Source organism: Alosa sapidissima, chromosome 9, assembly GCF_018492685.1.
Source record: "Alosa sapidissima isolate fAloSap1 chromosome 9, fAloSap1.pri, whole genome shotgun sequence".
In the NCBI taxonomy this organism is placed as follows: Eukaryota; Metazoa; Chordata; class Actinopteri; order Clupeiformes; family Clupeidae; genus Alosa; species Alosa sapidissima.
In genome coordinates, this window is record NC_055965.1 from 6,520,492 (window position 1) to 6,535,554 (window position 15,063).

A 15,063-nucleotide genomic window follows, 5' to 3' on the forward strand; every position below is an offset into this window, starting at 1 on the left:
TGCGCAAGAGTCTGTCAAGCAGTCAAACCAAAGATTCTATAGTTAACTTTATCAACCGTCTCTGGTCATAGGATAGTTGCGAAAGTTATTCTATTTCAGGACAAAAAATATCTAGAGAATTATCTTTATTCCATTCATTCATATTCAGCTTCTTTTCATTATTTGTGTTGCATATTATGCAAAAACACAGAATGTACAAGTACAACACTGCATGACACAAACTCATGATGTGAAAACTTGATTTTTACTATGCACTGGATGCAAAATATACATTACTGTAACATCAGAATGGATCAACACTTTTGTCTTCTCAAATATGTGTCACACTACCTCATTCCATTCAATACTGTTCTTTTGAGGTAGAATATATTTTCTATGACAATATGACAACAATCAAACAGACTAAGTTTGCATGGAGCTTAAACAGACTTATAACATTAACTTCAAGATTTCCTGCCTTCTTTACCCTCACACTATTTGCACAGTGAAAGACAGGTATCCGTTGCCCTCGACTCAGATGTTATCAGCTGCATTGATGTATTTCTGGAGGTATGTCTTGACTTCAGAGATGTGCATGGTCTCCCTAATGGTGCTGTCTCGGTTGCGCACCAGTAGCAGGCCATTCTCCAGCGTGTTCTCACTGATCATCACTGTGAAGAGCACGCCCATCTCATCATACCTGCAGACACCCATCAAAGACCGTCAAAAGGAGTCATCCAGAAGGGTGACAGAGTAAAATGGTACAGGGCTGTAACCAGTAAACAACGATACAAAAGCTAAAAATAGTTACTTGGTGTGCAACTGATCCAATGTTTGAGGCTCGAGGTACCCTGGCCACACGGAGATGTCTGCTTCAAGGAATTCTGTGAGCAAACCCTCACAAACCTATGAAAAAATACAGAGCACAAATTCTGATATAACATTTTTGATTATTACTTAACTTTGATAGTAATTTCCAACAAAGGCAAATAGTAACTGTGAAAGGGAGTAAATGAAAGTAAATCTGTAGGTTGAGCAACATTTTTACTGCAATGTGTTTCACTAAAATATTGCCTGGAGGCAGTGGACCCCAAGCAGTGCATCTGCAAGGTGTAGTAAGATGCCTCTGTACCTGTCTCAGTTCCATAGTAGCCCCTTTTCCCATGTCTAGTGCTACTTTAACTGGAGCCAGAGTGGGATGGAGCTTCAGCACCTGTTGATCAAGCCCAGGCAGACTTTAGAAAACCATAAAACACCAAAAGCTGTTTTCTTTTTTAGTCATGTTTTTTTGGTAAGCATGGTAGAGAAAGAAATATAGGGATCTGGCATCTATTAAAAAATGAGATTGACAAGACTCAACAAAAGTTAATAAATACAGTATGTTAATAACACATACAGTAGAAGTACAGTAAGTGCACTAAGTAAACCTTTCTTTGGTGAATCCTCTGCTTGCCGCTCCCTTTTTTTTCTAACTGTAGAGAGTTGAAGAGGTACGCTAGTACACCTCGGTCCATGTTTCCATTCACAGCTACGACATGTGGCACAACTAACTTCCGTCCGTCTTTGCACTGCAGGAGGAAACACGAGACATTGAATAAGTTTCCCCCCCATTTTTTCACAGTCATTGATCTCAACCATCTTGATGGTTACGGACACACCTGCAGCTTGGCTCTCGCATTCCCGTGTGTCTTCAGCAGCTCAGACTCCCCCAGGTTCCACAGGGTTTCCAGGGGCTCCGATCCCCAGGGGAACCTATACGTCACTTGGACGCCGCGGGACGCTCCACCCTGCAGCTCTGCTTCCACAACATCACTGGAGCTGAAGTCGGATGGACTCAAGGCAAACTGAGGCACATTTACTATTAGCAACCTAAGTCATGGAGTAAATGCAACTGTCTAAACTAAAATGAAAACAAAAAGAAATCTAAAATGTGTAACAAATGATATACAAAAAAATCTAATAATTTCACTTCTGTGTACTAGTGACACTAAAGACATATTCCTATAATGTGAAAGCAAAAACAGGGGGAGGCAACTTCTGCCAAAGTTTGTCCTCACCTTTCGCCACCACTTTAGCCGCTGCCGTGTCCAGTGATCCAGCCACTGTGAAGCGGTGCGTGGGGAACAGAACCACACCAGGGAGGCTTCAGTCCGCTCAGATGAGCTAGCAAAAAACAGGGTCCTGTTTAGACTACACTATAATTGCAACACAACTAGTCATTCAGAGATGTATGATGACAATCGCATGCAAGACAGACATAATTGCACTTTTAAAAGGTCTTTAAAGTTTAAATATTGTGTAAAACCTTTTTGAGAATAACCTTAAACTTGATCCAAAATATGGTTTTACGTCAATGAAGATGAAGAAGAACTCAAAAGCAGAAGACAAATCTGTATGTGAAATCTTGTGTCCTTCTCACCAACCAATGGCAGCTTTGTTTTGATCCAAGAGTTGGTAGCAGACGCCAGTTTCAGCGAGGCCAAAGGGTAGCTTCCTTTTAACCAGCTCCAGAGAAGGCAGACACTGCTCCAGAGCACCTTAAGCAACACAGACCACAAGCATCACCACATCAAGTCTAAAACCCCAAACATAGACATTGCAGACCCATGTTATCCACTCATGATCACCTTGGAGCAAGTTTGTACGGACTAATGAACTATGATGAAGCAGCTGCTGCAGCCTATCAACTACTTGGCTTTTGGTCAAGTCCTTGTTGTTAATGATTTGTCCAAAAGCACTGGTATCCACCAGCTTCAAACTCCCCGCGTCATTGGGGACATGTTGCAATGTGTCAATCCCAAACACCTGCGCTTTTGATCTAGTGATAGAGTTCCACCACTGATCTAAAATGTTCTTTTTTAGGTCCTTCCCCAGAGGTCCATAACTGCAGGAGTTTCCATGTCTGAGAGCCCGAGTATGAACCTCGCCAGGTGCTATGAAAGAGCGATCTGCACAGAGCTTCAAGAGAGTGGTGGTGAGGTCAGATTCGGACTCTTGGGTAGAATGCGCTCTGCTCAGCTGTAGCGCACACCGGCTACAGTAATTGCTACTTTGGAGACATATTTGTAATACACGTCTCCTTACACAATAAGTAAACATATTCGTGTTGGCATTGGTATATTCTGAAGAGAAACAATGTTACTGTAGAATTAGAACAGCGGTGTTAAACCTATCCTACATTTATTACACTCGCGCGTTTTGGCTCTCCTAAAGTTAACGTTACATGGTGATGTTGCTCGGCGCTGTCCAGTCATCTGCTGTTGGGAAATTAATTAGTGTGTATTCTTGGCCAATTCTCCAGTGGTCTGTCAGCAAAACCGATTTAATGCAACATCAGAATCGATATTTACAGACCACACGTGTAAGAGCCATGGCTCTGGCCATGGGGAGCGGACGGTTATGTTTTCGCAAACACTTTCCGGGTGTAGTTTGCAGTTCCGGGTGGAGATGTCTCCGACTTCACTTCAGACAGAATATTTCACGTCATATAAAAGCAATGACCATTGTTTGTTCATTCTGCTATCTCCACTAGACTACAGCACTGGTGGAAGAAAGACTTGCGAATATTGCTGTACATGCATTTTCTAATATCACGACAGAGAATGTCCGTAGACGGGCTCTGATCAAAGATTGTTAAGGCGGACAATCTTTGCTCTGATCACGAGGAACGCTGGCAGTCCAACCACTAAAAGCGGTGTGGTGAATCAAATCAGTCACCACCAACAGTTCCTCTTGCGATAAAGTACCGGCAGACCAGTAATCTGTCAGGGGATCTGTCATCTGTAATTAACCGAGATATTGTGAAAACGTTTTATATTTAAAGCTGACATTTTCAGATTTGTTTGTTTGTGTTTTCTCGTAGCCTAGTTATCTTGATGCTCACGTCAAACTTTTGTAGACTTAATTTTGGAAATAATGGACATGATTCATCAAGTAGATAGTTTATCGAGAGCATAGATGTTACAGTGTAAAAAAGGTAGGACATCAATAACACATTCTCCAAGAAAAAGCAACTTCAGGACCGAAAAGCTTCTTATTAAAAACATTGCGAGAGAAAACCAAAAGTTTTTTGCGTAAAAGGCCTATGCATGGCTATCATTCATCTGCTTGTATGATTGTGACGTCACATAGCTTTGTTGTTTTACTACACGTGAGATGCTGTGATGGCTTTGTGTGGCAGGCAAGAGGACTCAAGCTCGTCTGACAGCAGCTTGTGATTTCCCCCACTAACAATTCGGACAAATGGACAGCTGTGAGTACTTTTGTCATAGGATAGTATTTTTCTTTTTAAATTAGGTTGTCTGGAATTGCAGACTAGCCAAATCAAAGATTGGCAATACTGAGATGTGTAAAGCAGTCATGCTATGTCAATAAAGAAGTATGAAGCAGTAGACTACATGAAACAACACTCTGCAGTTATGATAGTCATTGGACAGCAAATCTACAGGAATTGGCTTTAGATAACTATTTTTCTCCCCATCATTGATTTTCTTTAGGCACTCAGACGGATGAGCTTGATCTTCAAGGTGAGGAAATGCCCTAAACTTAGATCATCATCTCAAATCAAATTGTACTTGTCACAATTTGTACATGCTAACATGGTTAGTCTACAGAGTCCCTCCTATGACTGTGCAATAATGCAAAGATATGTTTACAGAATGTCAATAAATGTGCGTATACAATATGATCAGATGTTAAGAGAATGCGTTGTCAAGTTCTCAATTCAGTATGTGTATAGACCTGTGGATAAAAGCTTTTCCTCAGTCTCTCATTACTGGCCTCAAGACAGCTGTAACATTTCCCTGACATTACCACAGAGAAGAGGCTATTTATTGGGATAACTGTTATCACTGTTGGTTTTGTTGGCTCTGGAACGACACCAAATTGTTTATGTCTTAATCTTTCTCTATTATTTTGTCACCCACTGACGGTCATTTACATCATCTTCAGACTGTGAGGTAAGAGACATGATAATGACTGAATGAATGACTATACCACTACAAAAACAAGCTTTCTTATTGTGTAAAAACATTGAAACAATGTGATGTAACTGACCTGCACTTTTATCTCCTGATATTACAAAGTACTGCCTCACCACTGAAGATGATGATGATGAATATGAGTCACAGGCTGAGGCTTTTCTCAAAGAGCCTGTGTCTAATGGCCAAGGTCCACTCAGATACATGGACAGCAGACTTGCCTCAGTGGAGTCCTCAGACAACGGAACTTGTTGTAGCTCGCCAACCCCGGTCAGGCCAAAGAGCCCATGGGGAGCATACGACCCATATCTGTCCATGGAGGTCAGAAGCCTAAGTCTATCAGGGTGGTCAAGTCCTAAGTCCTCATGTGGTTTTCCAATAACATTTGCTGTAGTAACTTGAAGTGTGTTGCAGTCTAACTCCTTTCCTCGTATTGCACACAGGAGCTAGGGAAGTCTTTTGTGGGCTTCGCCTCTTTGCCTCACCAAATTCACAGGAAGAATGTGAAAAAGGGCTTCGAGTTCACTCTGATGGTTGCAGGTAGGAAAATGGCACGTTGTGTTACGGATGAAACCTGGCTATGTGGGGCCCCATTCCGTTCTACTGTACACTGTGGAAAGGTGGCTGGAGAGTGTCACTCTCTTGCTCTCACTCACTCACAGTGTCACTCTCTTGCTCACTCACTCACAGTGTCACTCTCTTGCTCACTCACTCACAGTGTCACTCTCTTGCTCTTCTTGGGTCACTCAGGGGAATCTGGCCTGGGAAAGTCCACCCTGATCAACAGCCTGTTTCTCACAGATCTTTACAATGACCGGACAATACCCAGCACCTCAGGTACACCTGCTGGACTGTCCAAGTTTAATTCAGCTAAGGGCATTGATCAAACACCCCTTGTAAAGTGTAATCATTAGGTGGAGTCAGGGTGTCTAATTAAAGGCTTGCTTTGATATATAATATGAAAGCACTTGATTGTCTTTGGTCTATCCCTTTGTAGAGATGTTAAAAAGAACAGTTGCTATAAACAAGAAGACATTAGACATTCAGGAGAAGGGAGTCAGGCTGAAGCTGACCATTGTGGACACACCAGGATTTGGGGATGCTTTGGACAACACAAAGAGGTGCTGGAGGTGTTAACGCCATGACGAGAGCAGTTTTTGCACATTTCTGTCAGGAATATGACTGGCGTTAGAAGAGTGCCCTAGACGTGTTTTTACATCATAGAGCAAAAAAAATAAAAATTCCTTTCAACAGGCTTTAAAATACAGGGCTGATGTCTCTAAATCAAGTTTTATGTTTAGGTCTTCTTTGACATCAGCAGTTCTGTTGAAGCATAAGCCTGTGATTCCTTTCTAGCTATGAACCTATACTGGACTACCTCGATGAGCAGTTTGAAAAGTACCGTATTGATGAGATGGGCATGCAACGCATCCACATCAAAGACAACCGCGTCCACTGCTGTCTCTACTTCATCTCCCCCTATAGCCATGGGTAGGAGAGCACTGTGTTTGCCCTCGTGTTGACAACAGAATTAGGTTGCCAAGTCATTACATCATTACCAACTGTATTTTCAAGCACAGGTCATGCTTTAGAGAGGGATTGTGTTGTACTTAAGCTTGATACAGTTCCTAATGTTTTTATTTCAGTCTGAGGCCCATAGATGTGGCATTCATGAAGGGCCTGCAGGGGAAGGTGAACATTGTTCCTGTTATAGCCAAAGCTGACTGCCTCACCCAGGCAGAACTGCTACATAAGAAAGAAACGGTACATTAAAGTTTAGTGCATTGTGTGATTTCAATGGAACTCAAACACCATCAATTAAACACATCTTTCACCACAATTATAAACATATTACTAATAAACAAATGCTAAATAATGACTCTTGATTGCAGATATGGAGCGAGATCAAGCTTCATAAGATCAAGATCTTCCAGTTTGCAGATTGTGACTCTGATGATGACTTAGAATGGACCAGGCAGGATTATGAGATGAAGGTATATACAATCATAGACAGAATCCAGTGGTCTCGTTAGGAAGGAAATGCAGTTTACCTCACTGCAGCATAAAGTAAATTGCAATTGCTGATGCTTGTTTTTACATCAAAGCAGCATATACTCTGAGTATGTGTTAACCTATGGTTTGGTATTGTGTGTACAGAATAGCATCCCTTTTGCTGTTGTTGGGAGCAATCTGGCACTGAGAACACACGGGAGAATTGTGCGAGTCCGGGCTTACCCATGGGGAATGGTGGAAGGTACTCATCCTCATTTTCACACTGCAGTAGATTCTTCAGAGCCTTTATGATGCATTTAAATTAATGATTATTAATAATATCTATGCCGTTATATATGATTGATTTAGTTGCAGCACTTGCTGAAATTACTGATTTTTCATTAATATTGTCCTCCCATTATGCACTCATGGTTACTTGAGATATTCTATTACTATTATTTACTCTATTACAGCAGTACATTAAGTTTACTCTGTATCAATTATACCTCCTTAAATTAGTTCTATTTAATTAAACATGTAGTGAATCATCTTCCTCTTTTCCTGTTTTTTTGTGTTGTACAAGTTGAGAACCCCGCCCACAGTGACCTGGTCCACTTGAGAACTATGCTAGTGCGCACTCATATGCAGGACCTGAAGGAGAAGACCCACGAAAACCTGTATGAACAGTACCGCATCAGTCACATGCCGATGCGCAAACCCAGCCTGCCATTCTAGTAAGCAGGCAGAGAGCCACACATCTCCACAGAATACCTTAATCCAGGTGTTTATGAGCCGTTTGTGGCCTCACATTTTTGTTTCATTTAGGAATAGAACGGTCCGGACAGAAATACACCAGTGCAATAAATTCCAGTGTGCAAATAAGCAGCATTCTGTCAAAGGGGTCATTTCTCACAATTTACAGTATTTGCAATTGCAATGTGTTTTCTGAATTATAAAATAAATAGATAGGTACTTTATTGATCCCCAAGTGGAAATTCTAATTCCCTCTTCCCTCTAATTAAGGGAACACTTCAATCATACACTGGATCGGTACTCTGACACTGTTTGGTTCTGAGCAGAAATAAAACTTGAGGGTTTTTTTTTTTATTTTATTTTTAGCAAGAACTATCAGACATTCTGTGAATGTAGTTTCAGAATTGAGAAAAGGGTGGAAGGTTTTAAAAAAAATGTGTTTTAACAATTATGGAAAACTAAGTGTTCCCTTAATTTTTTTAAGCAGTATATATTATAATGTATTACAAAATATTTAAATTCTTTGAGGTTATCTGATCTGAACAGTTTAGTTAACCAGAGGCCGGGATAACATTACACCACCTTGTGGAAAGAAGTGGTCATTACACTAAGATGATCCTTAACATAACCTGTATTATTCAGAGAACTCACCCCAGCGAGTCCCCTATATTTTCCCTTCATAAACAAGAATAAAGACAGGAAAGAGATTATTTTCCTTTTATTTTTACTTCAAGGTCCAAGCCTGGCCTTCCGATCAAGTTTTAAACATACCACTTTAAACATACACTAAATCATGAAAATGTGCATTATCTAGTAAAAATAAATTATCGAGGAATGTAACAAATAAAAATGGTAAAGAATGTGCAACTGGTTAGCTGCACGAGAGATCACTTGGACTTTTAGATACTTTTAGACTGCTGAAAAAAAAAAAAAACTTCAACCCTGCTGGAGGCAAATAAAACAAAGAGTACAAAGTATAGTAATAAGATTTTTCTTCCTTAACATAAAACGACTTCAAGGGCTTGTGCGCTCAAGTTTAGGTGTATACAAGTGTGTGTGTGTGTGTGTGTGTGTGTGAGAGAGAGTGTATCAATATGTGTGTGTGTGTGTATATGTGATTTTACTGAGGGAACGTGGGGGGCATGGGGTAGGGCACCATGGGCTGTGGGGGTTGTTGAGGGGGCGCCTGTGGGGTGAAGGGGAACGGCGGGTGACTCATGCCATTCTGGCCTGCCGCCTGGTTGCCGCCAAACGGCTGGGCCTGGAAGTTCTGGTTCTGAAAGGCGGCGACCGGGTTACCGGCGCCGCCGTAACTGTTGGCCTGTCCATTGTTGTAACCGTTGCTGTAGTTACCGGTGTTGCTGCCGCCCTTGTCATAGCTGTTGGCCCCGCCATAGCCACCATTCTGTGTCTTTGGTCCGCTACCATAGCCCCTATCGTTATCCCTATCCCTATAGTTACCAAAATCCCTTCTCCCCCCAGAATACCTATCACGGCGGTCGTCCTTATAGCCACCTCTGCCCCCTCGAGAGCGACCTGCAGGGATAAAAACAAAACAGAACGAAGGCAACTTAGAATTAACGCCAACAAAACTGGTCTCAGTTGAAGGTACCACAATGAAGACTTCATGCTTCATCAATAAGAATTTGTATTGTTAATATTATTATTTCTAAAAATAATACTAATAACATTTAATTGATATATATAGCACTTTTCAAGACACTACTATTAATGGGCTTCCACATGGACATCATGCGTTCCCAGCACCAACCTCCTCTGTCTTCCGCCATCTGGAGCAGCTTGGGGTTGATGGCCTGGTTGGCCTCGCGGAGGACAGAGATCAGGTCGTTGGCCTGCCTCATATTGTTGGGCGTAAAGAAGGTGTAGGCCGTGCCCGTCTTTTGACTACGGGCCGTCCTGCCGATGCGGTGAATGTAGTCCTCGGATGAGTTAGGGTAGTCATAATTGATGACAAATTTCACATCCTCCACATCTGGAAAGTGTTGCAGTGTGGCAAAAGAATGCAGCGGAATGCACAAGATTTTGCACACCACAACAGTCAGACCAAAAACACAAGTTAGCAAAGACTAGGAAACTCTCAAGAAGGGGGTCAAGACTGGACGCTACAAAAGGCAAAACCTGAAAAGAAGGGGCTGGGGGTGGGGGGTGGGTTATGAACACTGAGAAAGAGGACAATTAAAACAGACATTTAAAAAAGTTACTACTCCAAGGGAATACTACTGTGGGAAGAGAGGAACAATGCACACTCCATTTTGCTTACGGGGAAAAAAATAAAAAAGTACGACACTAAACGCTTTTTACACTGCCTTTTTTAAAAGATTACTTGGAAAAATTAAAACTCAAATACAAGGTTACAAATAAACTGGGTTCGAAGCCTTACCATTTTTAAGGAGTATGCATTCACTAGTCCTTTCCCAATGCAGCCAACTTTCCCCACAAATTGTCAAGTGACATCCAGGTGCTTCTACGCAGTAGGGCCACTATGCGCACTGTTGCCTCCTCATGTGCCGATACGAGGACGCTTCAGTGGGTTTTGGGGTCTGAAGGCCCTTTGCTTTGCGCTCTTCAGCACACTCATCAGAAGCATGCTAATAAAGGCCACACTGCATTGTCTTGCCCAGACACAACAGACCAGCACTACTAACTTTAGAGGGGCGGGGGGGACCTCAAAAAAAGTCGATTCCGGAGAAACAAAAACAAAAATTTTTTGCAAAGCAAAAAAAAAAAAAAAAAAAAAAACTTGACGCGTACAGATCTTAGCCACCCCTTTCGGCTTTGAACAGTTTATATATGGGCCCCCCGGCTCAGCAGTCTCGTCTAGGCAAGATTTTCCAGAAGCCAAGTGTTCACTTGAGAAAATGTCTCTCGCTGGCAGGTCTCGACATGACTTTTTACAAAAAAACACAGGTGAGGGAGGAACTTCGGCTTGGAATTTTTTTTTTTCTTTGTCACTGATTGAGCTTTGCTTTCTCATTTTACAAACACTCGCTCCTTTGTTCTAGAGGTTTCCGCAGCCCCTTAACACATGTGCCAGTTTGTCACCAATTTGTGAAATGAGATGAAATTAATACCAAAGGTGTTAACTGCTCTCTCCATTTTCCAAGAACACCAGCACTTTTTGTAAGAAACAAAAAATGTAAAAAAAAAAGAAAAAAAGAAAGAAAACGTAAAGCCCTACATGTTTGCAAACACCCATGCTTTGACAAAGCTCCGCGAACGCTGTCAATCACTACCAAATCTACAAAACAACCACTTGCCATACAGTGCTTGACAAAATGCATGCAAGGCAACCAAAAATAACAGCAATAAAGCTTAGTTGTGTTTGCTTTGATTTTGAACTTTGACTTGGAACAAGGGCTGGATGAACTGCATTTAAAACGCAACAAAAAAAATAAATATAAAAGTGTATGTATATATAATAAGAGACCCATGGAAAGAGAACAGGTTATATCAAGTAGTTGTATCAGAACAAGGCTTTAGCCACAATGCCTTTGGAAGATTACTGGCACACAGGAGCTTGAGCTCGGGACTTTTTCACCTCTCTAAGCGACTGGGTGGCAGCCAGTCGCTTCACTTCCAATAGTCCTCCTTCCCCCTCTGCAGACCTGGGACTTGTCATGCCTAGGCCCTGCCACAAAGACTGCACCTTTAGGTGAGAAAAACTCAGAAAATGCATAGAGAAGTTAAAGAAAGCAATAACACTTTCTTTAAAGTGAAAACATTTTGTTGCTTTTTTTTTTTTGGTCTGACGTTGGGGTTTTCTCATCTTTTGTGAAGAGGACGACACAAAGTGTGGAAAGAGACAAACGGTTCATCTACAGACATACTGACCGAGACCGCGGGAGGCGACGTCTGTGGCGATGAGGATGCATGCCTTGCCATATTTGAACTCTAACAAATAAGCAAAAAAAACAAAAACAAAATTACATTACGAAATATGACATGATGTTAACAAACATCACAATCTCTTCCATAGATGCACAGCAATTAAAAATGGCAACAGCAATAAAGCCAAGTTGTGTTTTTGTTTTGTGGTTCTGAAGTTTGATTTGGAACAGCTCAGCAGTCATGCACAGCAGAATGACATTTCTGTGTGTGTGTGTGTGTGTGTGTGTGTGTGTGGAGGGGCTTACCATTAAGCACCCAGTCTCGCTCCTGCTGGCTCTTGTCTCCATGAATGCCCATTGCTGGCCAACTGCAGAACAAGACATGCAAAACCCTTAAATTCCAGTACATTCCACGCCAAGCAAATTCCAACAGTGCATTTTGAAGGTGTTCCGCTGTGTGTGCTACAGTCTGGCAGCATTTCTTACCCATCTCGCCTCATTCTCCTGGTCAGCTCATCACAACGCCTCTTGGTCTCCACAAAGATGATGGTCTTGTTCTCTTTCTCGCTCATAATCTCCTCCAGCAGCCTCAGGAGTCTGTGGAGAAGAAAAACTCCACTGTTATCCCTCTGGGATCCGCATAACAAACAAAAGCGAAGCATATGCTTTGGAGCCAACGGCTCCCAATGCGGGCAAACGACCATAGACTCACTTGTCATCCTTCTCGCCGTCGTTGCACACGTCAACAATCTGCAGGATGTTGTGGTTGGCGCTCAGCTGCAGGGCGCCCACGTTGATCTGTACGTACTCCTTCAGGAAGTCCTCTGCCAGCTGACGCACCTCTTTGGGCCAAGTGGCGCTCCACATCAGAGTCTGTCTGTCGGGCTGAGAAGAGAACACAGTAGAGTCAAGGGTTTGCTCCTGCCATGTTGAGGTTCTTGCATGGTGTAGAAGGGCCTTCATGTGTAATAACTTACTCGGATTTGGTCCACAATCTTGCGGATCTGGGGCTCGAAGCCCATGTCCAGCATACGGTCAGCCTCGTCCAGCACCAAGTAAGTGCAGCGCCGCAGGTTGGTCTTTCCGACCTCCAGGAAGTCAATGAGACGCCCTGGCGTGGCAATGCAAATCTCCACACCTAAAAAGTGGGTGGCAGCCATGTAAGTGTGTGCCTTGCAAACGCTTCATTCAGCCAGTCGTGCATTTCATTAGTTTGACAGAATCAGAACGCCACCTCACCTCTTTCCAGGTCGCGGATCTGTGGTCCCTTGGGAGCGCCGCCGTAGATACAGGTTGTCTTCAGCCGCGAGGCTCGGCCGTACTCTGCAGCCACCTGTTGAACCTGCTGGGCCAGCTCACGCGTCGGCGCCAGAACTAGGCACTGGAGGAGAAGCAACAGATCAGCCAAATACCTCACCACAGACGAGCACATCATGACAACAAAGTGAGAATGAAAGGTGCAACACATGGGTGTACTTACAATTGGGCCATCGCCATGTTCAAGGAAAGGCTGGTGATTGATGTGGACAATGGCTGGCAGCAGGTACTATCAACAGACAGAATAACAAATTAGAGATTGTAAGATTCTAGATTGCGTTTCCACAGACACAGCTAAACAACTGGATGAGCGCCCCAGCATTACTGCCCTCATAAAAACTTACAGCCAGTGTTTTTCCGGAGCCTGTCTGGGCGATGCCAACCATGTCTTTTCCGCTGAGGGCCAGGGGCCAACCTTGAGCCTGAATGGGGGTCGGGTCTGTCCAGGTTTGTTTGCCAATCACATCCATGACATAGTCTGAGGGAAGACAACAAAAATGCAGTCACCATCCGTCACCATGTGTGGGGTCAAAGTGGAGGGAATAGATGACATAACAGCAAGAGATATAACGCTGATAAGCACTTACTGGGGAAACTGGCTTCATGGAACTTCATGATTGGTTTGGGACATTCCCTGCCCTTAACAGTCACCTCTTTTGTCCTCCTGTACATCTCAACCTCTTGCTGTAATAACAAAAGGAAAACATTAAACCACAAGTCATGATTAAAGTCTGTTAGTAACTTGCACTTAAGATCCAAAGACTAACATTGTACAATATGGAAGCTTACCACTGATTTCCTTGTGACTTCAGGATGTTCCTTGTAGAAGTTCTTCTCGAACTTTGGGAGTTCGTCAAGGTTCCAGTGCTTTTTACGCAGCCTCTCGCCGGGATTGCCGAATTTGCCCTGAGGCGGTCCATTTCGACTGCCACCGAACCGGGGAGCGCCACCATAACTATTTTTTGGGGGGGAATCGACAATATTAGACAGAACATTGGGTAAACACACATACCTACCACGTGTGAGCCTGTCTACTAGCCACCCTTCTTACAGATACAATACATTGATCTCGTGGTCAAACATCACGAAACACTGACATCTTTATTTACTCCGAAAACTATCAAAACGTGATTGAGGGTGGAAGCTACACGCATTTATTTCTGCGTCACATTTTAGTCTCCTGCCATTTTATTTCTGGCCGGTAGAGGAACAAAGGAGATAGAAGCGGCCGGCATTTTGAAATACCATCCATTTTTGCCACATGGTGACCTTAAAACGTGTAATTGGACAGTCTACGGTCAATTATAAAATCAACCAATTCAATAATGTGTAATGCTCCGTCACCAATTGTAACACTTTTCGCCCAGCACTCACATTACACATCACTTCTTATCTACGACACAGCAATGGCTAGCTTACGTTAGCCTGCAGGCAAGCAGTTCCCTCTCGAGTAAACTGCAACCCAAGGCACCTAACGTTAGCTTGCAAGATACCATGTGAGCAGCCTTACGTTCACGTTACCAAATACAGATAATTTACTCTAACAAACTAAATTGACCGTTTGATTCCAACTAAGATCCAACATCAAGGTTAGCCTTAACGAAAATGAAATGAAAATGCGCTTAGCTAATATTAGCCGTCTTCCGTGATAAACCAGGGACGAAGCTAACTAAATAGTTATCTCGCTACATGATCATGATGAATACATTCTCAACTTACCCCCTATCTCTACCACGGTCTCTGTCATTATATCCAGGCATTTTAAATTAAATAATAAAAAGGGATAAACAAAAGAACAAACGTATTTCCGAAACAAATTCTATGTCGCGTTGTCCAACCAGATAGAAAATGGCTACGGAATATGCCGGTAGAAAAAAATGTGACGAACTGGATATAAAGGTCGCGTCACCCTCACAGAGAGACAATGTATAAGTACGCCGAGAGATTGCACTACTTGTTTTCCTTATTAGGAAGCGGAAGTTAGCATTCAGATGAGACTTTCTTTTACTGTCTGACTTTATGGATGGATCGACCCAAATAAAATCCCAAAATAAAACATAAAAAATAAAGCTGTTTACTTTATTATTCCGAGAAATATATTTGCCAAGATTTAGCCAAAAAATGTAGGTGGCCTAATGTAGACTAAATTTATCAGGGACAATTCAAAGCATGGGGTTGTGCTGTCTTTTTCTGGA

At 42.6% G+C, this 15,063-nt stretch overlaps 3 protein-coding genes across 4 annotated transcripts; 1 reads left to right on the forward strand and 2 right to left on the reverse strand.

Moving 5' to 3' along the window:
* Nucleotides 1–222: 222 nt before the first annotated feature.
* Nucleotides 223–3,674, reverse strand: polg2 (polymerase (DNA directed), gamma 2, accessory subunit). The gene is made up of 8 exons (XM_042103120.1): nt 2,607–3,674; nt 2,399–2,516; nt 2,037–2,142; nt 1,638–1,823; nt 1,407–1,547; nt 1,112–1,192; nt 791–885; nt 223–679 (listed from the first exon to the last, which is right to left on the reverse strand). Exons 1-8 carry the CDS (start codon nt 3,076–3,078, stop codon nt 514–516), a joined length of 1,365 nt encoding a protein of 454 aa, XP_041959054.1. The 5' UTR covers nt 3,079–3,674; the 3' UTR covers nt 223–513.
* LOC121718209 (septin-4-like) lies at nt 2,863–7,835 on the forward strand. 2 transcript variants are annotated; one of them, XM_042103129.1, is made up of 13 exons: nt 2,863–2,953; nt 4,160–4,231; nt 4,476–4,505; nt 4,930–4,937; nt 5,064–5,279; nt 5,402–5,498; nt 5,700–5,795; nt 5,956–6,079; nt 6,315–6,449; nt 6,605–6,722; nt 6,851–6,952; nt 7,116–7,212; nt 7,534–7,835. In XM_042103129.1, exons 2-13 carry the CDS (start codon nt 4,222–4,224, stop codon nt 7,683–7,685), a joined length of 1,185 nt encoding a protein of 394 aa, XP_041959063.1. In that variant the 5' UTR covers nt 2,863–2,953; nt 4,160–4,221; the 3' UTR covers nt 7,686–7,835. The 2 variants fall into 2 exon arrangements, with proteins under 2 accessions (XP_041959063.1, XP_041959064.1); XM_042103130.1 differs by lacking the exon at nt 2,863–2,953 and having other exon boundaries at nt 4,135–4,231; nt 5,709–5,795.
* A 570-nt stretch (nt 7,836–8,405) lies between these two features.
* LOC121718185 (probable ATP-dependent RNA helicase DDX5) lies at nt 8,406–14,743 on the reverse strand. The gene is made up of 13 exons (XM_042103089.1): nt 14,588–14,743; nt 13,658–13,823; nt 13,456–13,552; nt 13,213–13,346; nt 13,032–13,097; nt 12,791–12,932; nt 12,529–12,689; nt 12,264–12,436; nt 12,038–12,148; nt 11,858–11,919; nt 11,556–11,615; nt 9,475–9,696; nt 8,406–9,239 (listed from the first exon to the last, which is right to left on the reverse strand). The coding sequence occupies exons 1-13, from the start codon at nt 14,626–14,628 to the stop codon at nt 8,824–8,826; spliced, it is 1,851 nt and encodes a 616-aa protein (XP_041959023.1). The 5' UTR covers nt 14,629–14,743; the 3' UTR covers nt 8,406–8,823.
* Nucleotides 14,744–15,063: the final 320 nt, after the last annotated feature.